This window comes from Rutilus rutilus, assembly GCF_951802725.1.
Source record: "Rutilus rutilus genome assembly, chromosome: 17".
In the NCBI taxonomy this organism is placed as follows: Eukaryota; Metazoa; Chordata; class Actinopteri; order Cypriniformes; family Leuciscidae; genus Rutilus; species Rutilus rutilus.
The window spans coordinates 31223883-31251764 of NC_140230.1; the positions used below are offsets into that span (position 1 = coordinate 31223883).

The 27882-nt window shown below is 36.1% G+C and overlaps 3 protein-coding genes across 9 annotated transcripts; 1 reads left to right on the forward strand and 2 right to left on the reverse strand.

The window, feature by feature from the left end:
- On the reverse strand, window positions 1–10543 carry rbm42 (RNA binding motif protein 42). 5 transcript variants are annotated; one of them, XM_084385448.1, is made up of 11 exons: window positions 10352–10543; window positions 9800–9867; window positions 9558–9681; window positions 9172–9238; window positions 9016–9084; window positions 8187–8353; window positions 7920–8078; window positions 5951–6088; window positions 2544–2661; window positions 2257–2451; window positions 1–507 (listed from the first exon to the last, which is right to left on the reverse strand). In XM_084385448.1, exons 2-11 carry the CDS (start codon window positions 9853–9855, stop codon window positions 395–397), a joined length of 1206 nt encoding a protein of 401 aa, XP_084241574.1. In that variant the 5' UTR covers window positions 9856–9867; window positions 10352–10543; the 3' UTR covers window positions 1–394. The 5 variants fall into 5 exon arrangements, with proteins under 5 accessions (XP_084241574.1, XP_084241576.1, XP_084241575.1 ...); XM_084385450.1 differs by having other exon boundaries at window positions 9178–9238; window positions 10352–10497; XM_084385449.1 differs by having other exon boundaries at window positions 10356–10495.
- cd22 (cd22 molecule) lies at window positions 3916–15658 on the forward strand. 2 transcript variants are annotated; one of them, XM_084385445.1, is made up of 9 exons: window positions 3916–4317; window positions 11151–11368; window positions 11893–12261; window positions 12438–12704; window positions 13754–14023; window positions 14284–14380; window positions 14728–14752; window positions 15049–15170; window positions 15386–15658. In XM_084385445.1, the coding sequence occupies exons 2-9, from the start codon at window positions 11275–11277 to the stop codon at window positions 15447–15449; spliced, it is 1308 nt and encodes a 435-aa protein (XP_084241571.1). In that variant the 5' UTR covers window positions 3916–4317; window positions 11151–11274; the 3' UTR covers window positions 15450–15658. The 2 variants fall into 2 exon arrangements, with proteins under 2 accessions (XP_084241571.1, XP_084241570.1); XM_084385444.1 differs by lacking the exon at window positions 3916–4317 and having other exon boundaries at window positions 11129–11368.
- On the reverse strand, window positions 15486–27882 carry LOC311276018 (neural cell adhesion molecule 1-like). 2 transcript variants are annotated; one of them, XM_084385439.1, is made up of 16 exons: window positions 27797–27882; window positions 26609–26680; window positions 25759–25956; window positions 25527–25664; window positions 24033–24176; window positions 23824–23941; window positions 22834–22988; window positions 21952–22085; window positions 21544–21661; window positions 21124–21291; window positions 20918–21037; window positions 19209–19336; window positions 18898–19063; window positions 18603–18798; window positions 17430–17555; window positions 15486–16624 (listed from the first exon to the last, which is right to left on the reverse strand). In XM_084385439.1, exons 1-16 carry the CDS (start codon window positions 27846–27848, stop codon window positions 16585–16587), a joined length of 2073 nt encoding a protein of 690 aa, XP_084241565.1. In that variant the 5' UTR covers window positions 27849–27882; the 3' UTR covers window positions 15486–16584. The 2 variants fall into 2 exon arrangements, with proteins under 2 accessions (XP_084241565.1, XP_084241566.1); XM_084385440.1 differs by lacking the exon at window positions 17430–17555.

Consider the following 27882-nt stretch of genomic DNA (forward strand, 5'->3'; position numbering starts at 1 on the left):
GAAATTCCAGAGTTTATTGAAAAGATTTGCATTTTTTTAACACATATTACTTCAAACATCCATCTGGTATACCAACAAATGTAACCGCTGGGTGGGGGGAGGAAGAAAACAAAACCAATATCCAAACCACTTTCATAACCACACTTCATACGTTTAAAAAATCTCTCTTGAAGCATTCTGGACAAGTGAAAGATTTTTACAGCATGCAGTCAGAGAGGGAGAGGTCAGTGTGTGATAATACACATGGAAATAAATGTAGATTTATTAGTAATAAGGGCCATATGGGAAGTTGACAGTCGTTTGTTTGCAACTAATGGAGGAGTGTGACTGACTCCTACTCGTTATATATGTCCTGGATCACACAAATCAAGTCCACAGTTTCAGTATAGATGGATTATCTCAGTCCCAACTTCTTTTTCTCCTTCTGTTTCTTACGCACAACTTCCAGATTGCGGTCCTTCCATGAACTCTTTCTCAGTTTGATGGGTCTGCTGCCCACATACCTCCCTAAAGACAAAGACAAGAGAGTGTGAATTTTCCACTTCCAGACGTGCTGGATACAGAGTTTGACTTCAGACTTTCTCAAAAATAAACTGTCCTGGAGATCATTTAAAATGTGTTTAGTGAAGCTAATTTGGTGTTTGCTCATTGTTTTTGCATTCTATATTTTGTCGTCAAATAAAATGTTACAAACAGTTTGGGGGTGATACATTTTTTTTAAAGTCTCTTATGCTTACCAAGACTGCTTTTATTTGATTTAAAAAAATACAGTAAAAACAATACAATTTCAAATAACTTTTCTATGCAAATATATTTTACTATACAATTTATTCCTGTGATGCAAAGCTGAATTTTCAGCATCATTACTCCAGTCTTCAGTGTCACATGATCCTTCAGAAATCATTCTAAAAATGCTGATTTGCTTCTCAAGAAACATTTCTTGTTATTATCAATGTTGAAAACAGTTGTGCTGCTTCATATTTTTGTGGAAACCATAGCCGCGTTTCCACCGCAGGAACTTTCCCCAGGAACTAGGAACTTTGGGCTGGTACTCGATGTGTTTACACCGCAGGAACCAGGGTCTAAATGAAGTTCCGGGTAAATATTTCCCCCTCCGATAGTCCCTGCTCACGAGGTAGTACTTTTTCAAAGTTCAGGAACTTTCAGGGGTGGGACTTGTGCGCTGCACAAGCTGATTGGTTGTGTTCACGCCGCATTTTGGTTGGATGACTCCACGCAGCATTTTCTTTATTTTTAACCTCCCTTTTAAAAAGTGGCTTCATGCAGTAAAGTTGTCTGTCTGCAAATATGGAATTTAATAAAAAAAAACTGGGGGACTGGCGACGAGTTTCAGGCTTTATTATTTGGGTATTTGTGGAAGAGGAAACTTTCTGCGCGTTCGTCACAGCCATCTCACGGCCAATGTCCGCAATAGCTGATAACATACAATTTTATATCTAACGTTAGCATTACGAGCTCTGAACACGCTTTATCAGTGCTCGTCTCTTTTATGCCACAGCTTTTAATATTAAGTCATTATGTTTACACATTGTCATCTATTGCAAGGCAAACCATGTTACAAATTTACTATAACAGGATTGAAATAGCGCATTGAGGTGTAACAAACAACTATTTACAAGACTGTCACTATTTATGATTGATAGACGGGGTTCAGGCTTTTTTTAAAGAGTATTTACGCAAAAGGAAATTTTTGCGCGTTATTCCCAGTCATCTCACAACGTACCTTGTCTTAATTTTATACGCATACAAGCTTTCTGAACACGCTTTAGTATCAGTGCTCGTCTATTTTGTTATGTTAATTACCTCGTTAGTAAACCAATAACTGCAACACAGTTTGAATCTCCTCCAAACTTATAAATGTGGCGCTCAAAACTGATTACTGTCCGTCGCAGACTGGGAGGAGCAGTTGCGCGCAGTTTACCTTCCCGGTACTTTAGACCGCGGTGTAAACGCAGAAAGCAACCGGTCTGGGGCAAAAAAGGTTCCTGGGAAAAAAGTTCCTGGGACAAATTGTTCCGGGTAATTTCGGTGGAAAAGCGGCTCATGATACATTTTTTCCCCCCAGGATTCTTTGATGAACAAAGTTCAAAAGAGCAGCATGTTTAGTAACATTATAAATGTCTTAACTATAATACTAGGAAAATATATGACCCCACAATTCTGAACAGTAGCCTAATGTATATGCAAATTTGATTAATTGTATTTTTCTGCATTATATTATCGTTATTAACTCACCGTTCATTTCTCTCATGGCGCGCACATAATCATTGGGATCTTTAAAACTCACGAAGCCGTAACCCTTTGTTTTCCCAGTGCGTTTGTCTCGAACAACCTTCGCCTTCAGGAAGGATGGATAACGGCTAAACGCTCTCGCCAGAATGTCATCGTTCACCTCATTCCCCAGATCTCCACAAAATATCCGGAAATCATCTGAGAAGACAAGAACGACATAGATTATATGTTTTGGCTTCTTTAAAAAGAAAAGTAAAAAAAAAGAAGGTTGTATTGTCTAGTTCACACACCTGTTTCCCACTCTAATAGGCTGGTGTCCTCCCATGTGACACCAGCTGCCACCCGGATACATTTCTTCTGCTTTTCCTGTTTCCCTTTCTTCTTGTCTTCTGTGCTGGTATCAGCAGGCTAGGCACATGTAAAACAAGAAATAATTAGAATAATATTCATATCAAGAATTCCTTTAACCGTTTCTTTCTTTGTCCAGTGTTACACAAAACTATTAGAAATGATGTTTATGTTAATTGATATAAAGCTGAAATAAAACTAAATATAAATATTAGATGAAAAAAAGTGCTAAAATACAGAGCCCAACGAAAGCTTGTTTCTGCCACAGAATAAAAAATAGAAAAGGTAATTGCGATTTTTTTCATCTCACAATTCTGACTTTTTATCTCAGATTTTATCTTGAGTTATAAAGTCAGAATTTCATGATATAAAGTCGCAATTGTGTGTAATAAAGTCAGAATTGCAATTCTGACATTGTGAGATATAAACTTGCGAGTTATAAAGTCAAATTCTAAGGAAAAAAAGACTGACTTTCTTCCTCAGAATTGCAAATTTATATCTCTCAATTTTGAATTGAAAGTCAGAATTGCGTATTATAAAGTCAAATTTGCGTGTTATAAAGTCAGAATTGCAAGATGTAAAGTCAGAATTGCATGTTACAAAGTCAGAGTTGCAAGTTTATTTCTTGTAATTCTGACTTTATAACACGCAATTCTGAGAAATAAAGTCAGAATGTAAACTCGCAATTGTGAGATAAAAAAAATAAAAAAATAAAATAAAATCACAATTATCTTTTAAAATGTTTTATTCTGAGCCGGAAACAAGCTTCCATAGAGCCCCGGACATAACGTGGGAAAAAAATAAACATATTTTGGCCATGAATTAACAATTCATTCCTACGACTTCCTATTCAGCATGTTTTACTAATTTGTTCCCTCGTTTTAAAGGAACACTCCACCGTTTTTTGAAATAGGGCTTATTCATATTCTTTCATACATTTAGATAGGTGGGTAAATGCATTTTTGTCTCAGTGCATGCATTGTTTGAGTTTGACAGGGTCGGCGCTAGCTTAGCTTAGCACAATGAATGGAATCCTTTGTTGCCAGCTAGCATGTCCTGAGTAAAAGTGATACAAATTTTTTTTTTAAACCCACGTAATTACTTCTTGTGGCCTGCGTATTCACAACGAGTACAAATAGTGATGCAGATTAACACTAGGTGATTTCTTAGGCAGATATTGACTTGGGAAAATATTATGGGGAAGCACAGTCGAAGCACGGCTACTTAGGCGAAGCACTGCTACTTGGGCGCAGAGATATCACGCAACACATGAAATCCCACGACTTCTGTCAACATACCGGTGTGCAACGAGTCAAAACACAGAAGAACAACACGCGTGACCTGCACCGAGTGTCTTCGCTTTTGGATTGTTTTTTTTGAGAAGTTACAGCTACAGTTACAGCAAACATGGTAATTATCTGCGTAGCAAAAGGTTGTGAGAACAAGCAAAGGACATACACAAATGTAATGTTTCACAGAATTCCATCGAATGTGGAACTGAGAAATAAATGGCTAGCTGCTCTGGAGATCTGTACTTCAACGCCTCTCTACAAAATCAAACAGCTAGTATCGTGTTTGCGAAGAGCATTTTGCACCGGAGGACTAAGTTACTTTGAAAAAATGGAATATGGGCTCAGAAAGACGGTACTACGTCTGAAACATACGGCTGTCCCCATCCCATCTATTTTCAAAGCACAGGCAGAACAAAGTGCACATGTAAGTTGTCTTTTATTACTCTTCCTTATGTTAATCTGTGTCTTTATTCGGTTATAAGATAGATGCTGAGAAGCTGTATATAGACTACGGTTCAAATAACGTTAGCCTCCTCTAGTATAACCTCATGTTGAATTCAACCTGTTTAGCATGAACAACCAAACTAATATAAAACTCGCTGTTATCGTTACCTGTAAAATGAAATGAGGGCTAAGTTAGCTATATTTCTCTCACCGAGTTAGTCTGGTTCTTTTGACTCAGGAGTTTTATTATAACTACTAGAGAGGAGAAGGCTACAAGCAGTTTACTATACATGTGTCATGTTTAAAATAATCACTTACTCTGTGGACAGCTGTCCATTTGGTCTATTCGGCGTGGGGCGTTTTTTCCAGTTCACTTTATCACACCGAAAAAAAAAAAAATCAAGTACTGCCGGATGAATCAACGCCGTGAAATCCGCGGTAGCTGTAACACAACTGCGGGCACGCTCATCTTGATCTGACACGTTGAGCCTGGTTATCGATGGCAGAAACTTGTCCCACTCGCCACAGCACAGACACTATTTCAGTCGGCATATTCCCCCACATTCACACCATCAGTTCGTGTTGGCTCTCATCCTCACGTCCTCGGGCTGTTGAGCGATCGCAACCTCCTCCTGTCGTTCTATTTCCACTAATTTTCTGTAAACTCTTGTATATAGGTATGGTTCTGGCTCACACAAAATCAGCCATGTTCATCGCCATTCATGTACTGTAGGAAAAATAGCCAGGCAGCTACTATTCACACCGGTATGTTGACGGAAGTCGTGGGATTTCATGTGTTGCGTGATATCTCTGCGCCCAAGTAGCAGTGCTTCGCCTGAGCAGCTGTGCTTCCCCATAATATAGTCCCAATTCAATATCTGCCTAAGAAATCACCTAGTGTTAATCTGCATCGCTATTTGTACTCGTTGTGAATACGCAGGCCACAAGAAGTAATTACGTGGGGTTTTTTTATCACTTTTACTCAGGACATGCTAGCTGGCAACAAAGGATTCCATTCATTGTGCTAAGCTAAGCTAGCGCCGACCCTGTCAAACTAAAACAATGCATGCACTGAGACAAAAATGCATTTACCCACCTATCTAAATGTATGAAAGAATGTGAATAAGCCCTATTTCAAAAAACGGTGGAGTGTTCCTTTAAGTAAATCATGCACGTTATAATAATTAATTCCCTCAATTTACTAAATCATGGCCATGTTATAATAATTTGTTCCCTTATTTTAGTTCAATCAAAATGAGGGAATTAATTCATTTAACATGGCTACGATTTACTAAACCGTGGGAACAAAATTCTTAATTCATGGCCACAATATATATATATATATATTTTTTTTTTTTTTTGTCCACATGTCATTTGTGGGGCTCTGTATTAAAACTAAAATAAATGAAAAATTCATATAAAGAAAATATTAAATATTAAACATAAAGATCTGGTGCCCCTTGTAGGAGCATTTTCCTTTAGCAGCATCACATAGTGACATGGACACAGTTCTTGAAGAGGAATGGCTAAAAATCCTTCTGGCCACAAGGACTTTTGTCCAACCCCAGTAAGTGTAATATGTCCTGAGCAAATTGAATAGATTAATATTAAACCTCCACATGTGTAGGCTCAGGCTCTGGCTTGCTCGGCCCGATCTTGCTGTCATCGGGGACCACCTCCTTCTTTAATTCCAGAAGCCCAGCGGCCTTGACTGCGGCCTGCTGCTCCGCCACCAATGCTGACAACTCCTCCTGAGAAAACGAGCATCATTACAAGCATTACAAAGGAAACACAAGGGGATTTAAATTTCTCACTTACTATTTTTTATTTATTTTTTATTATCATATGGTGCTTTGATATTAAATGTCAAAAATGTATGCTGTGGAAACAGTGAATAGGTCCTACAGGGTTCTCACAGCACCGGGCCAATGAATTTCCATTGCTTATCCAGGCATGGAAACCACAATTTGTAAACCTTTCCTGCAATTCCCAAATTTTCCATGAGTGTGGGCACAAAACACATGCAGAAAGAGAAAGGAAGAATGGAGCTTGTTTTTTCACATGTGATATCACTGGAATATGTAATGTTTCTCATATGGATTCAGTTGAATCCCTTTTGAATGTGGCTTAAATCTATACATAAAACTGGTTTTACAGTTGCATTAAAATAGTAAAGTTTTTACTAAAAAACAAAAAAGCAAGTTGTTAAAGGAATGGTGATTGGCAACAAATGTAATTTACTAATTTAGTAATTTTATACTTAATTATTTATCCTAAATCATAAATACTTTTCAGCCCGTCACGGTTTATTATTAACCACATTTAATACTAAATATTACTGATAAATACCAATTGTATCATTGATTATTATATTATTTAAGCATATATTGCTAATAACAGGGTTTCAAAAGTCATGGAAACCCTGGAAATACCAATGCTTGTGCATTGTGCATACCGTGCTTTCCAGGCCTGGGAAAATAATGAAAAATTTATAAAATCTTAAAGTTTTACAGAGTATTGAAAAGTGTCAAAAACGTGGTTTGAAATCACCCCTAATTCCTACCGTCACCAATATGTCACCCCTTCGATGTGCAAGGCGGAGCTTTTCCTATCATTATTTCTAAGGATGCTGATTTTTTTTAAAGGACAGCTGTCTGACTCTGAGATGTGAACGGGAACATGGTTTGTGTAACATTATAATCATATCAATTACCGTTATGTTTCGACTTTTATTCAAATTCTGAATGGATTATATTTAACCTAGAAAGCAATCTCTCAGTTCGCAATCTCACAGTTCCATTATAATCAATAAAATTGTCTACACTGCACAATGAATCTCTTATTTACATCATGTCTACACTATGTCAGAGTCAGCAGCACTGAACAAAAACACCCCTGATTGGTCACTGCGTTCAAGATATTAATAAATATGTGATTGGCTACATTGCTCACCACAACAAGAACGTAGTAAAGAGAAACATTTTATGTTCTCCAGAGCGTAAACACAAATACGCACTGGAGTGTCAACCAAATCCGTTTCATCAAAATTACATTATTACAGTAATTATATCAACTGAGGGTGCTCTTGCTTTTGATTGAGGGGGCTTTAGCTTGTATAATTCATGCTTCATCTTCTTGTTCTGATTCAGTTTCTAGTTTAAACATGTATGGCTGAATTACACCAATATTTCCAATTGCCATTGTGTTTACTACAGCTGACCGAGTGGATCAGGTTGTCCGAGCTGGTGTGATTGATTGAGTGGAGGCTAATTTGCATATTCATAGTTCCATACTAAATGAAGCAAGGGTGTAGTTACATTCAAGCATTCAATTTAAGGCATCAAGAAATTATTTTCACAGGAAAACACCTTTCAATATGTCATTTTGATTGTCAAAGTTGAGTTTTAAGGGATAAAATGATTTACTGCAGGGGGACTTTAAAAGGTCATGGACCTTTTTTATAGAGGATATACTGTATATTTTTAAATTACACCTTGTGAGTGTGATCTATATGAAATGTCAGCACCGAACTTTCAAGCAAATCAGTGAAACAGGACAGTCAAGTGTGTGTTGATACTTTACCATGCGTGCTTGTTTCTGGCTCTTGAAGTCGATTCTCTTCGGGGCAGGGGGTGCTGTGTAAACAGTGGGGGCCGCCTGTATAACACTGGGAGTGATCTTCGCAGGGGCTTGACTCATGGGCCGCGGTGGTGCCGGAGGCATAGGGTTCATGTTTCCAACCTGCCATTCATTTAGAAAAACATTTGTGATACTGACGTCTCAATTTTTAAAGCACAAAGTAACCTTAAAAATACCCTGACAGCTGATTACAATTCAGAAAATACCCACTGGTGGCATGGGCCCCATGGGTGGTCCAACTGGACCCATGGAGGGCTGAGGAGGTCCTGGCATAGGTGGAGCCATCATCATGGGTGGAGGAGGTGGAGGTCTGGGAAGAGGAGGTGCGATCATGCCCTGAGGAGGTGGACCACGCATTAGTGGCATTCTCTGACCCACTGGAAAAAATACATTAAGATATTTTAAAATATGCATGTATCATTATATTTTAGGCTCTATAATGTTCTGTAAATAGAAAATGTATTAAAAAAAAATATTATATTTAATATATATATTTGGTTGGATGGTATATCAAGTTTGCACAATATAGCGATATATTTTTACAAACGATATAGGATTAGGCAATACCATTTATATTGATATATACAGTATTTTGATATTACAAGCATATCTGAAAAATAGCGGAGAACACAGAGTGAGATGCAGTGGGGAAAGTGCATTATCCAATTTTCCCTAAACATGAGAGATATTATATTAAGGGCTTCAATAAAAATTACTCGTAAGATATAGTTAAAGAGGCTTGCCCCATCAGATGCTGTGACAGATACATGTGCTGAAAGATAGATACTTGCACTGTTTAATGCGTTTGAGATGAATTATATTGAAATATTTATATTTTATATATAAATTAAAAAAAAATCTAAAATATATACATGCATATGCGTGTATTTAGATATACAGAATACACACATATATTGTGTAAACAATTTTATTTTGGATGCAATTAATTGCGAAACCCAGCACTAATATATATATGACTCAAGCCCCTGCAAATATAACCACACACACACACACACACAATAATAGGAATCCTGATTACCTGGTCTCTGTAAGACATGTGGGACAAATGCTGGACGCATCATTGGAGGAGGCGCTACTGCCGGCATAGCTACAAATAAATATCAGATGATTGTCAGCTGCTTTCTATATATGACTTTTACTTAAACTGTATAATAAGAGTGTGAAATAGTTGTACCAGGACCAACAAATGTAGGCGGCGGACCAACTAAAGTGGCAGCTCTTGCATCCAAACTCTGCTGGACCTAACAAACAAACAAAAAGAAGAAGAAACATTAGTTTAGAAATGATTCATGTATTTAGGAAACAAATAACTGTAACTAAAAAAATTATAATGCATATTTTTAAATATATTTTAATGTCTTATTTTTTAATTATTTTTCACTTATTATAAAAATGTGTAATAAAGTAATTTGTAATTAAATAAATAGTAAATCAGAAAGAAAAAAAACAATGATGCAAAAGCATTTTCACAATTAGTCTTTTGGACCCCACTCACCCCAGCATACAAAAATATACAATGTAAAATATATATATTTTTTTTTAGTTATCAGTAATTAATACCTGTCTGTAGGTGTTTGTGCCAATAATGGGCCTGATAATGGGTACGGCTGGCATTGCCAGAGCGACTGGAACAGCTTCAACCACTGTAGGTGCCACAGGTCCTCCCAACACCTCCTGCTCAAACCTACAGGAGAAGCAACAACATCAGCATTATGAAGTCAGAAATGCTCTTTTCTACACACTCCAAACACACAAATAAACAGCTGGAACAACTGAACATGAGTGAAATGTGAAAAACTCACAGCGCCATCTCTGCCTCCATCTCCTTCAGGCGCTCTTCTCCAGATTTTAACGCCATACTGAGCGCCTTCTGCAAAATTAAATGCATAGAGTAAATAAATCAATAAATTAATAGTCGTGTCTCAAAACACAGCAAGCTGCCTGTCTAGCATTTTTTGGATCACAAACCTTTTTCCACTGCACCTTTGATGCCCAAAAATTCTGCAAACTGCTATGATGCTTACAAAGATGCAAACCCATGCACTCCAAACATGCTGCACGCCCTAAAAAGTCGAACTAGGCAGCTCACTAAGTTTTGAGACACAACCAGTGCATCTCTTGTAAAGATAATACATAAGAGAGTTTAAGAAGCATAAATAAATAGAAGCATCTGTGGTAAACTGCGCTTAGCTGTCCAATTTACAGGAATACAGCAAAAATATTGTTTGAATCGATTAATAATTAGAAATTGTTTGAGCAATAATGTTCAGATTACAAGTGCTTTATAGCTCCAAACTGTATTAAACTTCATTTAAAGCACCGCTGAAGTCAACTATTCTCAACTAAATACATACTCGCCGTGAAATCCGCCCTTATGAAGAAATTCAAGTCAATATGTAGGAATAAAATGATACAACAGATGAACGAATCTGGATCATTTGTTTTCCTCAACGACACCGCTTGTCTGGGCGCAGAGGAATTACGTCACAAGTCAATCGGTCCTTCCTCGGCGCAGCGCGCAGGAAAATGAGATCATGGCTGTGTCCGAAATCGCTCCAACTCCCAAAAGAACAAGAGATTAAACAGTGTTTAAAACTTCTCTTCGCATATTTAATTTTTCGTGATATTTGATTGAAATAAACTAATTTAATTTGGTTAATTTCACTGTTCGAACATCTTGAGAAATTAATAAGGTTTGTTTTGCCTTGACAGCAGAGGGCGCTATAGACTAGCGCCACAACATACCTTTGAGCTACACAAAAACTGTGCGAGTACAGATGAGTCAAGATGTGCTGTCACGAACGTTCACCAGAGCATTATACAACACCCTAAAGTGGTATCATAGGCTACTAATCACATCCACACTGGAATGTTTCCTGGGGATTCCATGCTCTTCTCAGTTTGTGGTTCATTCCCCTTTTAAAGAGAAAAAAATGCAATATTGTGGGCAAAACTGTGAATAACTTTCACTGACTTTCATCAACGCTTATTGAATTATTGCATCATCAGCATGCAATTTCCTGTTTGAGTTCCTGTTTAATTTAGTTTAATTGTAAAAATCAAATGCAGAAACTGTTTCACTAAAGAAAGAATAATGAACATAGGCTCTGCCAGTCATGCTTTAAATCTAACAGTATTTTTTTTTTTTTTAAGCATAAAAAAATGGAATAAAAGTACAAGCACTGATTTAAGGACGTTTTCACCATGGAACAAGGATATCCGTTTATTGATGCAAGCTAAAGTATATTAGGCCTGTCATGGGGAAATACTGAAGCTTATGCATCTAAAGAAGCAAGTGATTTCTAAGACAAAACCTCTGAAGGGACAAGGGATGTTTTTCATCAGCATATTACTGCAGCTGCCTCTATCAGGTGAGTTATTGTTTTATTTGAGTAGTTATAAATATATATATATTATTGACTAAATTGTCTATTCTCGATCTTTTTGAATCCAAGACAAAATTTGCTAAGACATTTGTTCTGTAATGACAAAACTGCTGTTTTCTTATTCTTTGGTCATAAAAGGTGTGAACCCTAAAATTCACTTTCATTTTAATTATTTAGAATTATTTTTCATGGGCTTGGAAAAAATCTGTAGACTATGAGGATATTTTAAAAGAAAAATACAGATTTTCCCAAGCACCTGAAACACTGGGTCTTTAAAAAAAAGACATGTTGAAAGAACAATCTAAAATATGAAACATGTCTTGATTTTTAACTGTTTTAGCTTATTATAAAGCAATTTTAAATAATTTTGTGGCTCCCTTGGAAGTGTGCTGACTGCTGAGTTTGATACTGTACGTTTTTGGTCAGATCTGTTCATTTATTGCCTGTTAGAATCATCTGGAGCAATGATTAGAGCAATGTTGATGTGTGTTTTTGTGTGTGTGTTTCAGCTGTTTTGGCTTCATGGTCAGTTTCATACAAACATCGTTCCATGTGTGTTTTCGAAAGATCATCTGTGGATTTCACCTGCTCATTTGATTATCCAGATTTACGCAAACTTAAAACTACAAAATGGTTCAAACCAAAATTTGATCAGAAACAAGACGGATCACAGGAGGGAATATTTGTCTATCACTCAATGGCGTCAGAGATTGACCAACTGTACAAAGACAGAACAGTGTATGCAAACCGAGACAAAAACTGCTCCTTGCAATTACACAATGTCTCCAAAAGTGACATAGGAAAATATTTCTTTCGCCTCGAAACAAATCCTTTTGGAAAGTTTACTGGATCGGGTGGCATATTCCTTGATGTAGCAGGTAAATGAAAGACCCATTTTTTTATACAAATAAAAACCAATTTCATGAGCTAAATTCTGCCGGTCCACCACCATAGACCAGGATGGTATCTGATGCTGGTTCAGCACTAGTGACCATTAAATATTTTTTAAACCGGTATCTGGTTACATTTCATTAATCTACACCCCTTTTAACAGTTCTACCTTTCAGAGTAACAGTGACAATGCAAAAGGTGAATGGACACATTCATGAAGGAGACTCTGTGACATTGAGATGCAGCACAGAAACCTGTACCCCGCAACAAGGGCCGTTTGCCTGGTATAAAAACCAGCGTCTTCTTCCACAAGCCACTGAGAATGTGCTCCAAATCTCTTCTGTCTCTCACAATGATTTTGGCAACTACTCCTGTGGTCTGAAGAACAGCAGCATAACTTCAGCAGATGAAATATTGCTTGATGTGAGATGTAAGTTTACATTTAACCTAAGGCTATTGTTATGTAAAGCACATCCTGGGTTGGTTTGTTCAAAAACCTAATAAGCTGCCTAAGTAGTATTTTAAGGCATTGACACACTCTTGATGCAAAGACTGTTCCGGACATACAAGTTTGGGGTCAGTTTAAAAGAAATGAATAGGCTACTTTTATTCAACAATGATACATTAAATTGATCAATATTGACAGAAAAGGCTTTTATAATGTTACAAATGATTTCCAATGGACCAATTGGAGTAGATGTCACAGTTACGTCACTGCAGTTCGCGCACACTTCACTATGGTGGCAGAAAAACAGTGGTAACAAGTGTGGAAGGAAACGGGCGAGGAATAGGGAAAAACTGTCTTGTTGAGCCTTTGGACGTAAGAATCAAAATACAAAATATATGGTCTTTACTCTTTATCTTATAGAATACCATCGTCGAAGACACCATTTGAAGCTAAACGTTAAACGGACAGACTGGACTGATGAAACGTATGACAATAATTAGCCTACTATTAAAGCATGAATTTTATGTAAACAATCGATCTACCGAATATTCACATATGCAGTTCATCATAGGGGAGATAATGTTAGCCCTACAGCATGAAATAACTTTTAACATAGATAACATTTAAACCTATAACATTTTTTAATCTCACAATTCTAACTTTTTCCTCACAATTACAAGTTTATATCTCACAATTCTGAGAAAAAAAAGTCAAAATTGCAAGATTAAAAATATTTTTTTTATTTCGTGACTCCGCCTACAAAACACGTCATTGCTGTTTACAAATGTAGCTTGTAGTCTCCAAAATCGGGCACTTGGGAGGTTCCATGGCAGCCTTTTAGGCTTGGGAATAGAGCAACTGCTACTGACCACTATTTCTATGTTATAAAATGATTTTAAAAAAATGAAGAAATTGATAGATTTCACTAACCCATAATTGTGTCACAATATTTTAGGCAACATCTCATTTCAACTGCACCAAATATTTCAAAGTTCTCTTACAAACACAGATCCTGTTGCTTCTCCCCACAGATAGTCCGAAGAATGTTGAAATAACCATTTTGACATCTGGAAAGATGGAACAAGGAAACTCACTGACTCTGATCTGTAAGAGCAATGCCAATCCTGCAGCGACAAACTACACTTGGTTTAAGATCAGAGATGCAAACATCTCTTCTATAGGATTTGATTGTGTATTCTCCATCAAAGCTGCCAGTCAGAAGGATGATGGACAGTACTTCTGCACAGCCAAAAATGACATGGGTTCTCAAAACTCTACAATCGTAACACTGAAAGTCGAAGGTAATAGGGAATATTTCATTCACAAAGAAAGAAAGGAAGTCTTAGGTTGTTTGGAAGTAAATACTAGCTTTATGCTTACTAAATATTGTGCAGTATACTGGATACTGCCTGATATTTATGTATTTAAAAAATATCATGCGAGGGGTGTTCAGAAACTTTTTTTCCATTTTAAAAAGTAATTTTGAGTAAAAAATAATGTTAAAAACAGTGACTTTGGTGACCGTTTACCCAAATCTTTTTTTGTTTGTTTGTTTCAATAGTGCCTACTAGTAATCGACATTTCTTGCTGACTGCAACAGCTGTGTTTTTCTTTGTAATAGCTGTACTGTTATTAGTCCTGTTTGGTCTTATTATAAGGTGAGTGGATAAACAGTTTGTTGAAATTCTAAGAGAACATGCTGTTCATATGTGTTAAATGGGAAATGATTGCATGAGTTTGTACTTTGTGGAAATTACACTACAAAGCCCTGCTGTGATCATCACTTTCCATCATCATTTACTGCATTCAGTTTTGCACTGCTGGTTATCTTAATCGGTGTGGCAGTCAAGCATGCAATCGTCTTACGCAATGTCTTGCACAATAGCAGCTAATACTAACCGATTTACGTAAATCATTGTTTCTTAATCTTGTGGCTAGGATGTGGTATTCTGATCATCTTGAATTATTAACAACTAATAGTATAATTACTTATTTTATTTTACAGGAGGAAACAGATGCACTCAGAACAGGTATTAAATCACATGAACAATGCATCTGATTTTAAACAAGCAAGATGCCTCTGCACTTGTAAATATGGTTACACTTTATTTCGACAGTCCAATGACTGTCTTAATGAGTTAAGTTAACATGTTGAAAAGTTACTTATAGTCAGTAGAATGTCTGTTGGGGAGCATCAAAATAAAATGGATATAAAGCAGACAGTCTACTAATACTCTACTGAGAGTAAGTTGGCATGTTTAGTTCGAAGAATGTCTAAAGTGGACTGTCGAAATGAATAAATATCTACGGTTTTATATTTGATCAGACACCAGCAGTCACTGTCACAGAGGATATCTATGAGAACCTGAGACAATCACCCGAGTCTGAAGAAAGCCATACCAACCTGATGTATGCAGATCTAAAGCTTCCTTCATCAAACTCAGAAAGGTAATGAATAAAATGTCTCATCACCAGCCTGATGATGATTGTTTGTGGAGGGAAATCTGTGGAATTAATATATATAAACCCCTTGAATTGGCTGTTGACATATTCCCTGCTGAAACAGCAAGTGGGGTCAGACATCAATGGGTTTATAATATATATATGTGTAATTTTAAATACAAAAACTGTCTAATACATGTTTTTTATTGTTTGTTTTTTAGACCACGTTCCAACACTCAAGAGGGTTACGCCGTGATCTACAGCCTTCTTAGTTACAAAGAGTGACTGAATCTCAATAATGAGCTTTAGTAAGCAGGTGTTGTCGATATTTCTCTCTTTTTATTTAAAAGAAATAGTTGTGAATGCATTTCCATTGAGTACAAAATCACCATAGGTTCAAACATTAGAATGAGTATAAAAGCATTAAAGAAATGATATATACAATGTACAGTGAAGGTAAAAAAATCATTAATAAATCTATATGTACATCTTTATGCATGCATCTGTATTTACATCCACGATTAACATCACTTGACCCAAAAAAAAAACATACACAGTGTATTTATGTAACAATATATGATTTGGAAATAACACTTAAAAAATAAAATGCAAAGTTATATCTATATTAAAATGGTTCATTTTTATTATTGTTCACATACATTTTTTTAATTCTGCCAGCATTCACTCATCATCATGCCAAACCCTTTAAACTCCTTTAATCAAGATTTTATACAAACTACAAGCATAGGTTAAATGCGCAATAAATTAACACTAGTAATGCGTCTGATAAATATTATGCTCCCATTATGACATTCATTTTATTCTTCAAAATATCAACATCATATTATACTTAGCTGCATTCTGCATTCATCTGCTCACTACTGAACATACATTCAGCTCAAGCAGCATTTGTCATGTACAGAATCTTCTGTGCTAGATCACACTGATAATGCTTTCAACATCCTACATTTAATAACAAGCATAATCTAAATCTCGAACGTGTTCCTGCAAATAACAGTCGTCTTTCATGATGTTTATATATTTGTTCCAGACTACATCACTTTAAGGTCAAGCGTGCCATTTCTGTGCTCGAATTTTTTTCATCTTTTTGAAAACTCCCCCATCTGTGATTGGTCGGACCAACAGATAGTCCCGCCCAAATCTCACACTATTGGTTGAGCCGTTCTTGCGATGTTGGGCCCGTTGAGATGCTCAAACAAACACAGCAATGTTTTCATAGCACCACAGAGCCATAGTGTTTAAACCTTCATGGACTACAAATGGATTATGTATAGTATTTTCACACACAAAAAAGAAAAAAGACACACTTCACCCTTAAGCTCACAATCGGATGTCTCGAGATTTGTGTGAAATTTCTTCACTCAGTGAATTTAAATTGTCTCCTGTATAATCTCTTCTTCTACGCCTCTCCTGTTGGATCATCAGATTCTGCTTTCTTCCTACAGAAAAGAGGGAATATATCATTATTTCTACAGTGCAAATGATACAGAATACAAAAAGCTGCTTTCTGGGTTAATTAGGCAGCTGAATTGTTTTACTTTTTTTCAGGGGGAATCGATAATAAAAAAAAGAATAAAACTTGTGGGACATGGGTTGAAAAATGGCAATATGAGTCAGTTATATCATGGCTTAAAGGAATAGTTCTCCAAAAAAAGAAAATTCTGTGATCATTTACTCATCGTTTACTATTTAATGGTATTTTATGTTTTTTGAATCTGTGCAAACGACACCATTTTCAACTAAAATGAAAAGTTTTAAAAACGGGTTTCAAAGAGCAAGTTTTCACGAATTTGTGAAAACGGTGACATCATGCGCATGCATATTACATGTTCATTATAAAGACACGTAGTGTTTCTTTACAAAGTGACAGCGCCAACTACTGGCCTGGCAGTAGAATACAGCGTTTTTAGTCATTCTCATGGATGCGTGTGAATGGGGATCATTTTTACAATGTTGTTGTCTGTACGCAAAAAAGCAAAGGAAAACCTTTTGCATTTTTAGTATATCACTGTCGCGTTAAGTTAACATACCCTAAAGGAAGACATAAGCTCAGACATTTTGACTAACATCTCCTAAAGTAAGTCACATACAGCTTGAGGATGAGTAAATGATGACAAAATGGTAATTTTTGGGTGAATTAGTCCTTTAAGTCAGGGTGCATAACACAAAAACCCACATGCCATTTTTTTGTGAATGACAGCTTTGAAGCAAAGCAGCATTCAGCCCTTTGAGATTGGCACCTACTCGAATTTGGTAAGAGGCGCTTTGTCACACGTGACCTCTGAATGAACGCCATTCACTGCCCCATTGGGTGCCTGAAGCTTTGGGATGCTGCCTCGTGGAAGCGTTAGACCGCTCAGCTTCATGTCTCTGTATCAAAGGACACATGAGGACTGAAGCTTAGAGCGGTGAAATCACACACAGCAAACAGTAGATCTGTCTAAATGCAAACCTCGAAAATTGGACTTATAGATGAAAAACACTGTTTAAAAAACACTGGAAGATTCATTGACTCATGTCAAAATATAATAATAAATAAGGGACACTTACACATGAATGTATATAAATTACTTAATATTAAGTGTTAACCATTTTGTTCTATACATATATATATATGTGTGTGTGTATGTGTATATATAACAGTATGTGTGTGTGCATTTAAAATATTCAAAAAGAATATTTTTTTATAGCATTTATTAACCTTTTGTTACTTCAAAATACGTTATTAAGGTATTGTTAAAAATTCATTAATAAAAACATTTTTTTTTTTATTATTATTATTTATTTATTCAAAAAAGAGAATTAGGCTATATATAATTTAACATTAACCAAGATTTGAAAAGACTGCAAAAATATTTTATTCTTCATTACTTTACACTTTATATAACCTTAATTATGTCAACCATAATGCTGTGTGTTATCATCATTTCAGTTATCAGTTATTTTTGCCATCATGACATAAAATTCCATTTCATAACAGTGAGTAATACAATTAGAATTAAATTATTTTTTATACTAATTCAATTATTTATACTTTTCGGCCAATTTTTGCACATCTTGGCGTATATATACTGTACATACAGGAATAGTTCACCCAAAAATGAAAATGATGTAAGGACTTTTCCTCACACAAAGCTATCATATAAATTCAGAAGACTTAGTGTACAAGTCTTGTAGATTAACTTTATCATTTTATGGTGCTATTTGTCCTTTTTTTGCATCCACTTTTCTTCAATTGTCTTTTGAAATCGAGAGACAAAATTTTGGGGTGAACTATTCCTTTAAAGAACTATATGCAATCACCATGATCTAACATTATGTGCAAACAATGGCTCTTTGTAGGAAAACTAGGGTAGAAAAGAACAATCGTATTGTGCATCTCTGCAACACAAACATGGAAGGATGAAGTTATCTTACCCAGTTGAATTATTCGCCTCTTCATCCATCCCTTTAGACTCTGGCATGTTGTGTCCAAATAGTTTACGAGCGAGGAAATTAAGCAGGCCGCAGTGGTTGGTGTAGCAACAGAAAGCATCTACTGATACTATCAGCACCAAGAAGATGAACATTACTATTCCCACCACACCACCTTTCCCTAGCATCGGCTGACTGACTGCAAGAGAAAGAAAGGGGAATCAGTTGATTTCACTGAAGAGTTTGCATTTAAGCATATAATACATAATAACATTTGGCTCGCTCTAATCAATCCTACCAGGTTGTGGGACGGTGAAGTTAACTTTGGCAGAGCTGGAGGAGCCGTTGAGGTTTACTGCATAAACTTCCATTTGATATTCAGCGTTGTACTGGAGATCATGGAGCTGGATTCTGCTGGAGTTTCCAGGAATTTCATTTTCAGTCCATTCCTCATTCTCCTTGTTCTATTCGAAATGATAAGATAAGATAATTTTATTGTATAAAGAAATGAAATGTGAAATAGCACATTTTACACTGATATAAGGCTTGTACTTCACATATTTAATAAAAAAAAAACATTAAAGATACGATAAAGTGATTCGGACTGACCCCTTTGTAGCGTACAACGTAGTGTAGGATGGGAGAGCCTCCGTCTTTCAGCTGTTTAATGGGGATGGAGACGGAGTTCTTCTCCAACTCTTTCTCGTTCAGAGAAAGAACAGGGCTGTCGGGTTCCCCTAAATGAGGGAAAGAAGAAACATCAGACGAGAACAAAGAAACAGTGTAACGGGTTGATCTTAGGGCTAGGTGGATTTTCTTCATGATATTTTCAACTTTATTTTGACAATATTTGATGTACACTAACATTCTAAAGTTTGGGGTTGGTAAGTTTTGTAAGTCTCTTATGCTCACCAAGGCTGCATTTATTTGATCAAAAATACAGTTAAAACAGTAATATTGTATCATTTAAAATAACTGATTTCTATTTGATTATATTTTAAAATGTAATTTATTCCTGTGATCTAAAGCTGAATTTTTATTATCATTATTCAGTGCCACATGATCTTTCAGAAATCATTCTAATATGCTGATTTAATGCGCAAGAAACATTTCATTATCAATGTTAAAAAAAAAAGCTTTTTGCTACTTAATATTTTGTGGAAACAGAGATAAAAAATTCAGGATTCTTTGGTGAATAAAAAGTTCAAAAGAACAGTATTTCATTGAAAAAGAAATCAATAGTAGTTACATTATAAATGTTTTTGCAGTCTAATGCAGCTGAATAAAAGTTTTCATTTCTTTAAAAAAAAAAATCTTAATGACCCCAAACTTTTGAACAGTAGTGCATATATTGATATTTATGAATTTGCCCTTAAACAGCTAATTTCTTAAATTATTCAAAATGTTTAATTTAATAACTAAAATACAGTAAAAATCTAGTTAAAAATAGTAAATGCATGTTTTGGATACTAATTCACTTAATAAACACAAGGAAGACTAGCGTGAAGAATGAATCACTGAATCAGTGTTTTGAACCATTGAACTGAAATGGACAGTGTTTTTGTTAAGTTTAAAGGAAATGATAGTAATATTTTCACAAACTAGTCATGGGCAAATAAACAGAACATTAAGATCAATGTGAATTAGTTATATTAAGTTATTAGGGTATGTCAGTGTCACACTTAAGTAATTGACAATCCAGTGGATAAGCTCCAAAATCATTCACTACAGTATAGATGTATGAGTTCAGCCGACCAACATTGATTTCATGCTGAAGGAAACCTAGCCATTTTCAGTTTTTTCCACTTTCTTCAGCATTGAAACCATGCAGGTAAACTAATTTTCACACTTCTATATCACAGTAAACAATTAGGCTTGTGTTTTAGCCTATCAACTGGAGATGTATGCATTCAAAACTTTGATTTACCATCTACAAAGGAAGGTGAGAATAAGGCAACGGACGGGCCCCGGGACCAGGAGCAGGTCGTATTGCATGGAGAATGGTCATCGTCAAGCAGGAATGAGAAAGAATGGGCAGCGAAAGCAAATCATGAACATATGTGATGAGCAAACAGGCATTTATGCATGACAAGAATGACAGCATGACACGAAATCAACTGCAATAAAATGTCTTATCATTATTAAAAACTGATTTTGGGACTGTAGACCAATTAATCTGCAGATGTTTTAACATTTTCTGCACTGATTTTGTGGGAGATCTCATTTCATATAAAATTCATAATAGCTATCAACATCAAAAATGGTGGATAAGCAGCAGATGAAGTGAACAGACCGGAGAGAATCCTGCTGATACTCACGTTGGGACTGTGTGAAGATCATGTGTTCTGTGGAGAAGTTCCCCTGGTAATGCGAGTTTTTGACCGCGAAACGAACTGAGTACTCTGTGTACGGCTCAAGGCCCTTGAACACCAGGGGATCTACAAATATACGTTTTTTTCATCACACATTCAAATTTAAAAAAGCATCAAAATATAAACCACACTTCTCATAGTCACTTATTTACTTGTGGGTTTGACGAAACTTTGACTCCAGGTTTCTTCGGACGGTTTCTTCCACTGGAGGATGTACTGGGTAATAGAGGACCCTCCATCCAGCACTGAGACCCTCTGGATGAGGAGAGAAGATGAGGACCCTGAGGACACACTGAACTGAGCGGGTGTCCCAGGCCAGGCTTGTGAGAGAGAGGGAGAGAAGTTATTAATGAGAAGAAGCAATATAGAAAGTTTATGCCAAAATAAATATATATTAACAAACTTTGGTTTGCTTCACCATTATATATATATGTATATATATATATATATATATATATAAATAAATACACACACACATATATACATATATATATATATATATATACACATGTATGGTGAAGACAGACTTATTCTTGGAGTTCAAATTCCTGAAGCCACTAAAAGAGCCTTACTTATCAGCTGGAAGTCCTCAGTGGCTGTGCCCGCCGTGTTGCTGGCTATGCAGGAGTACAAGCCACCATCAGAGGGCACTACATTTTCAAGAATCAGCTCAGATCCCTCCACACTCGTCTGCCCACACATGTCCATGCAAACAGGAAAGACAATAAGAGACAGGAAGAGGTAATTAAGAGAAAAGTACTGAACGTGGGTCACACTTCCTGTAGATACAGAATCCCCCCTCGTCGTCACCACCATCACAGAAAATTACAATCCAATTATACTCCATTTCCCATTTATTCCCACTGGTTTAAGACAATATTTGATTGTATTAAACATATTTCCAAAGCCAATTAATAATTTCAGTTTTTTTCAATTGCAAACAACAATAGAAATGGAGCAGCTATTTAGATGTTCCTCACCATTTTTTCTTGGGTGGCCTTCTTGACCCACTGTACGGTTGGAGTTGGATGTCCTGTGGCGTTGCAGAGCACAGATCCAGTTTCTCCTGGAATAATGGTCAGCTTGCTTGGATCCAATGTTATAGTTGGACGCTCTGAAAATTATCAATAGAACAAGCAAAAATGAAATGAAATTAATCTTCGAAAGCTAAACCATAAAATAACAAAATACACGAGCCAACTACTGCAGACATGCATTTGTGTATAAAAATCTATTTTAATATTTCCATTATCCTACAATAGTTTTGTTTGGGTCTGGCCTATTGGAAAGTGTCAATGTGATGCTTGCATGGGATCACATTCCCCGTATCTGTGTTTGCAACTATAGTAAACATCTGACTTCATGGGAGAAAAAAAGATTTCCTTGGAATAAATCTTTGGCTAGACTAAATAAATAAAAAAAGGAAATAAAGCCGAGGAAAAAAAAACAGTTGAGCCATAAGCAGATAAATTTGCTGCAGTTTAAAGTCAACATTCACAACCCATTCATAACCCATTTGATGTATAAAGTGAACAGGATATTTTGACTGAAAATATGAAGCTGGTCTTGATTTGATCCATCAGGAATTGATTGACTGGATCATAAAAATGGGTGTCGCCATCCAAAAAGGCCATTATTTATCATTTTACAACACGAATGGGCTAATTGACAGAGCTTACTGGCCATACAGACCTGAAAAATTCATCAAGATCGTAAATAGTGACAATTGATATCATGTTGAGATTTGGTATTGATTAAAAACAAATTATGCAGACCAACTGCCCTCATTCGATGCTTTCAGCCAAGTACAAACACATCACTTTATTCAAAGTTTTGAGTCTTCTAAGAGGGCCTTGTCTCACCTGAGACATCCAGAATAAACGTGTCACTGTTTTCCCCGATCTTATTGTTAGCCATGCAGACATACTCTCCAAAATCGCTCCTGGTCACTGCAGAGATGGTGAGCACACTCTTATCAGTGTTGTATTTGTAACGGGAGTCGTCAAAGGTGGAAGGGCTGAGGGGAGAGATACAGAAACTCAGTCTTTTGCCACTATTGTTCATTGATACAACACAAATATACTCATGGGAGGACGACTAACAACTAAGAGACAAAAGGAAGCTCTAAATATACAAAAACAATCTGAGACTAAAAATATGAATAAACACATACAGGCTCCGTTCCAAAACCTAGTGAGTTGCCTTGCCATGATTTAAATAGAGTTTAACATCAGTATGCTGCTAAACTAACAACACGATAGCAATGCTTATGGGAAAAACAGTATTTTTTTACTAGACTGAATACAAAAGTTTATATCAAAACATAATTAATTATGCAAAACCTTTGAGCAAAGTTTCTCAGGGAAACGCAAAAGTTTTACGAGGGAATGCAAAGTTTCTCTGTGTAACGCAAAGGTTTTGCAAGAGAACGCAAAAGCATTGAAATTTTTTTTTCCTCTCATATTATATGTTTTCTATCACCATGTCCCTTTAGGGGCTCCATTGACGTCCCTACATCCAAGAGTTTTCTTAGACATTTAAAAAAAACTGGATGTTTTAAATCTTTGGAGCACATTCAGGAACAATTTTTTCATAACTTAACATTATGTTATCAACGTTAGGAACGTAAGAAAAACATTCTTAGAACATATTTTTGTTAGCTGGGTTTGATGCTGCCTATGGAGGTACAGTAGCTCACTAGGTTTTGAAATGGAGCCTTAAGAAGTCTAGCCTTAATAGTCTAGATGGATTATTTTCACATATCGTCGACAAACTTTTGATTTCAAAAGTAGATTGACAAATATAAAAAGACGTGAAAGAAAAATGATAGCATTATCTCTTGATGTACATACAGTCTCCATGAAATATTTGGAGTGGGTACTCCTTTGACCAGGCAGACTATAGACACACTGGTATTGGGTCCGGCAAACACACTCGTTCTCTCCTGATGAATCAGTACGGTGGGTGGCTCTGGAGGATGGGATATTGAAAGATATTTTAGAGGACATATTCACCCTGGCCACACTAAGAACAAACATGATTAGTTCCTCTACGTCCTCACCATTAACAACAACAGAGATTTGGAGTTCCTTTTTTATGGGGCGTCCCTTGATCTTGCCTTCACATGTGTAGATGCCACGGTCTTCTGGCTGAATTCTCACAATCTGCAGGGATCTATCATTCAGGATTTTGAGATGACCTCGGCCTGTACAAAGAGAAGAAGGATGGTAGAGCATGATCAGCGTCAAAGATGCAATCTTACAACTTTAGAATTATGAGGCGAAGCCTTTTAAAGCCCACAAGCACACTCTTAAGGCCAGCTCACCCAAAATGAAAATTCTGTCATTATTTTGCAACGTACCTCATTGAAAAAAAAAAAGTGCCTCTGCCTACAGTACATTTTTGCAAAACTCAAAAAACATCCCTATCGATATTAATTCACTGCAGTTTCACTAGAGGCTGTCAAACACCAACAACTTTTGTTCCCGTTCAATGTTCACACAAATTATGATTACAGTTAAAGGGACAGTTTACACAAAAATGAATCTTCTGTCATTAATTACTCACCCTCATGTCGTTCCAAACCCTTAAGGCTTTCGGTCATCTTCAGAACACAAATGAAGATCTTTTTGATGAAATCTGAGAGCTTTCTGATCCCTCCATTGACAGCTACGCAACTACGTAGCTACATTAATGCAAGAACACATGCTTGAGCTTCTGTTTACCACAACTGATGTGTGCGTTGATGAATGTTTATATGTGAATAAAAGCCTAAATTCAATCTGTTCATCATATAAAGTGATCAAGTCTCTTCAGAAAATTTGGACTAAACCGCTCAATTAATATGGATCAGTTTTACGTTCTCTTTATGAACTTTTTGAAGCTTCAGTTGCATAGCTGTCAATGGAGGGACAGAAAGCTCTCAGATTTCATCAAAAAGATATTCATTTGTGTTCCGAAGATGAACGAAAGTCTTACGGGTTTGGGAAGACATGTGGGTGAGTAATTAATGACAGAATTTTGAACTATCCGTTTAAGACCACAAAACACTTTTATCATAGTGCATGATCTTACCACAGAGCATATCCATATGTATGGCTTGCCAAATGTTGCCAGTTTTGATTCAAAAGTGTCGCAAAACATGCAAGAAGACCTCCAAACAAACACCAAAGGAGAAATGTGAGGTGACTTTCCATTTTGGGGTGAATTGTTCCTCTATGGTTGTCAATGGTGGCGTTTACTTGAAATGGAGCAAGACTGAATGTTTCAGAGCTGTTTCTTACGGCCTCATGCCCACCAACAGACAGGAAGAAAAAACACTAAATCAAACTGTTCACCGATGTTTCCCCGAAAACTAGCGAGAAACATCTCTCGATTTGGTTGCAAATCGGTCAGAAAACGAATGCACAGATCCCTCCCACCCCATCATGACTCGTCCACCTTCGCCATCCTGCCATTCTGCCACCTACAGGCATCACAGAGAGCTAGGAAGGTGAGGAGACCCCCATACCACATAAATGATTGGAAGAACCTGCAGCATGGCCACCACCCCTACCGTCATCATTCACGATGCGATCGTTCCGATACCAGTAGACCTCCACCTTGGGCTTCCCAGAGACGAAGCAGGGAATGGTCACAGTCTCGTTCACCAGAAATTCATGGTTTGTCCGTGTGTTGCCAAAATCCGGTGTTTCTGATTATAGGACAGAATTTCACATGAGAATCATTATGGAGAATCAGCGCTTGATGGAAAAATAACGGAACATTATGAGTCTTCAGGAACCTACGGTAGACATAAAGCTGGTAGGTCTTCCTCTTTGTGTCGTGTTCATTTTCAAACACACAGGTATAGGTTCCACTGTCACCTAACTCAATGTTGTTCAAGTTCAGCAAACTCGAGGACTCATCATTTTTCTTGACTTCATGGCGATCTTCATCAACGTCTTCATTATCTTTCAACCAAGTGATTTCTCCCTCTGAATCAGCTGAACCACAGCATATAGAAAGACAGAAAAGAATAGAAAATAACATCTTCTTGGTTATTTTATGACAGTAACATTTTATCTCTGTGATATTAAAAATGTTTTGACTGGTACAGACTGTTAGTGATATACAGAGGCCCCCAAAATATTTGGACATATGAAAATGTATTAATGTCAGTGCATTACATACACTGTAAAAAAATTGACAATATGATCAATAAGTTATGACAACATGTGACAGCGATTTTTATCTTTTTTTATAAGTTATACAAGAGTCAACTAATTTTTTTTAAGTCAGTTTAATATAATTGAAGTTGAAATGACTAAAACATTTTAAAAAATTTAAGGCAGCAACTTTTTAATTTTTTTTACAGTGATAACAAAACATCATACTAAGTGCCACTTATTTTAGAGGAAAAAAATAATGAATGAAAACAAAATGAAAAAAATATTGTTGACACTTGAGAAGAACTGATCTACATCCAATAAAAATCATCTTGAGGCCAGCTTAGTTCAAGCTCCCCAAACAGCATCATTTGTTTGCATATGAGTTTAATATTTTGTTAGTCATTAAGACATTTCTAAGTGTGTCCAGATATAATTTGGGGCCATTCTTTGTGTCCGTTAGTCAGTTTTTACAACTAAACGCACCGACCTTTGCACAAGAGCAGAACTTTGCTTCCCACCACCACATCTGGGTAACCAGCGATGATGTCTATTTTAGCATCTAAAAATGAAAGGAAACACATTCCACAAATCATGAACAATCATTTTTACACTGTACATGAGTTTTAGCAGTGAAACCAGAGAAAAAAGTCAGCTGGCAATGCTGATTATTTTCAAGCCAAAGCACTGTTTTACTGCATCACAACCACAAATACCTCTGCTTCTAATATTGGACAGCTGATGAGGAAAAGAGTAAATGGACATTGGAAATGACCGGCTTCCCTTACAAAGCAATATTTCTTCCTGTATAAGTGATCAAAGACAACCAGCTACAAAGAACAGAGCAACAATGTAATGATTTTCTTTTCAAAGGGAAACATTATCTCTCCTTCTCAAGAGAAAGTGTAAGCACATTTATCACTGCATATTATTTATATTGATTGATCTGTAATTGTTGAAATAATTGTGTTAAATGTAGATTGAGTAATTCATTTTTGAATGCCATGGTAGCATCTGAGGCAATTTTCACGGCAAGAGAAATTACATCAATTAAAAATAATTGGTAAAGACAAATTAATAAATTAATCAACAAACAGGATAAATAGCTAACTATATTTATACTGTATACTAATTTCTGAAAATGCTAATATTTTCTGATTTAATCTAACATTTTCAATACAAATGATATTGGTAACATTTAACAATAAAGATTCATTATTTAACATTAGTTTATGTATAAACTGACATGAACTCCAATGAACAAAACATAATGAATCTCTGTTAATGTTAGTTAATAAATATCCAGCTGTTCATTGTTATTTCATGTTAGTTCACAGTGCATTAAATAATGTTAACAAACACAACTTTTGATTTTAATAATGTATTAGTAAATGTTCAAATTAGCATTAATATAGATTAATAAATGCTGTTCATTCTTAATTAATTTGAACTAAAGTAGTAAACTAATGTTAACTAATTAAACCTTATTGTAAAGTGTTACCATGACATTGCCAGCAAAAAAAAATGAAAAATAAAAACTGTAATATTAATATTTGCTTTAATTAATATGTAAATAGGTTCCCACATGTTCGGACCCCACTGTATCTAAAAAGTAAGTAAATATGAAACAGAGATATTGAATTAAACTCAAAGGTTAGGAAAGTAAATCCCGGCTCACCTATTAGTCTTGAGCTTATAAGAAGAAGTCCACACAGTCTGAGTAAAATCATGGTTGCAGTCTTCTCTTCCTGCGCAGTTCTCTTG

Coding starts and splice junctions, on each gene's coding strand:
- rbm42 (XM_084385446.1), bottom strand. CDS start 10,037: ATGGGTTTGCATCTTTGTAAGCATCATAGCAGTTTGCAGAATTTTTGG. Junction 9,085..9,171: donor GCCTACATTTGTTGGTCCTG/GTACAACTATTT, acceptor ATTTATTTGTAG/CTATGCCGGCAGTAGCGCCT. Junction 2,662..5,950: donor CTGAGCCTACACATGTGGAG/GTTTAATATTAA, acceptor ACATGTGCCTAG/CCTGCTGATACCAGCACAGA.
- cd22 (XM_084385445.1), top strand. CDS start 11,275: ATGCATCTAAAGAAGCAAGTGATTTCTAAGACAAAACCTCTGAAGGGA. Junction 11,369..11,892: donor ACTGCAGCTGCCTCTATCAG/GTGAGTTATTGT, acceptor TGTGTGTTTCAG/CTGTTTTGGCTTCATGGTCA. Junction 14,753..15,048: donor AACAGATGCACTCAGAACAG/GTATTAAATCAC, acceptor ATATTTGATCAG/ACACCAGCAGTCACTGTCAC.
- LOC311276018 (XM_084385439.1), bottom strand. CDS start 27,848: ATGATTTTACTCAGACTGTGTGGACTTCTTCTTATAAGCTCAAGACTA. Junction 23,942..24,032: donor AATCTCTGTTGTTGTTAATG/GTGAGGACGTAG, acceptor CCCATCCTCCAG/AGCCACCCACCGTACTGATT. Junction 19,337..20,917: donor GATCTTCACACAGTCCCAAC/GTGAGTATCAGC, acceptor TCCCTCATTTAG/GGGAACCCGACAGCCCTGTT.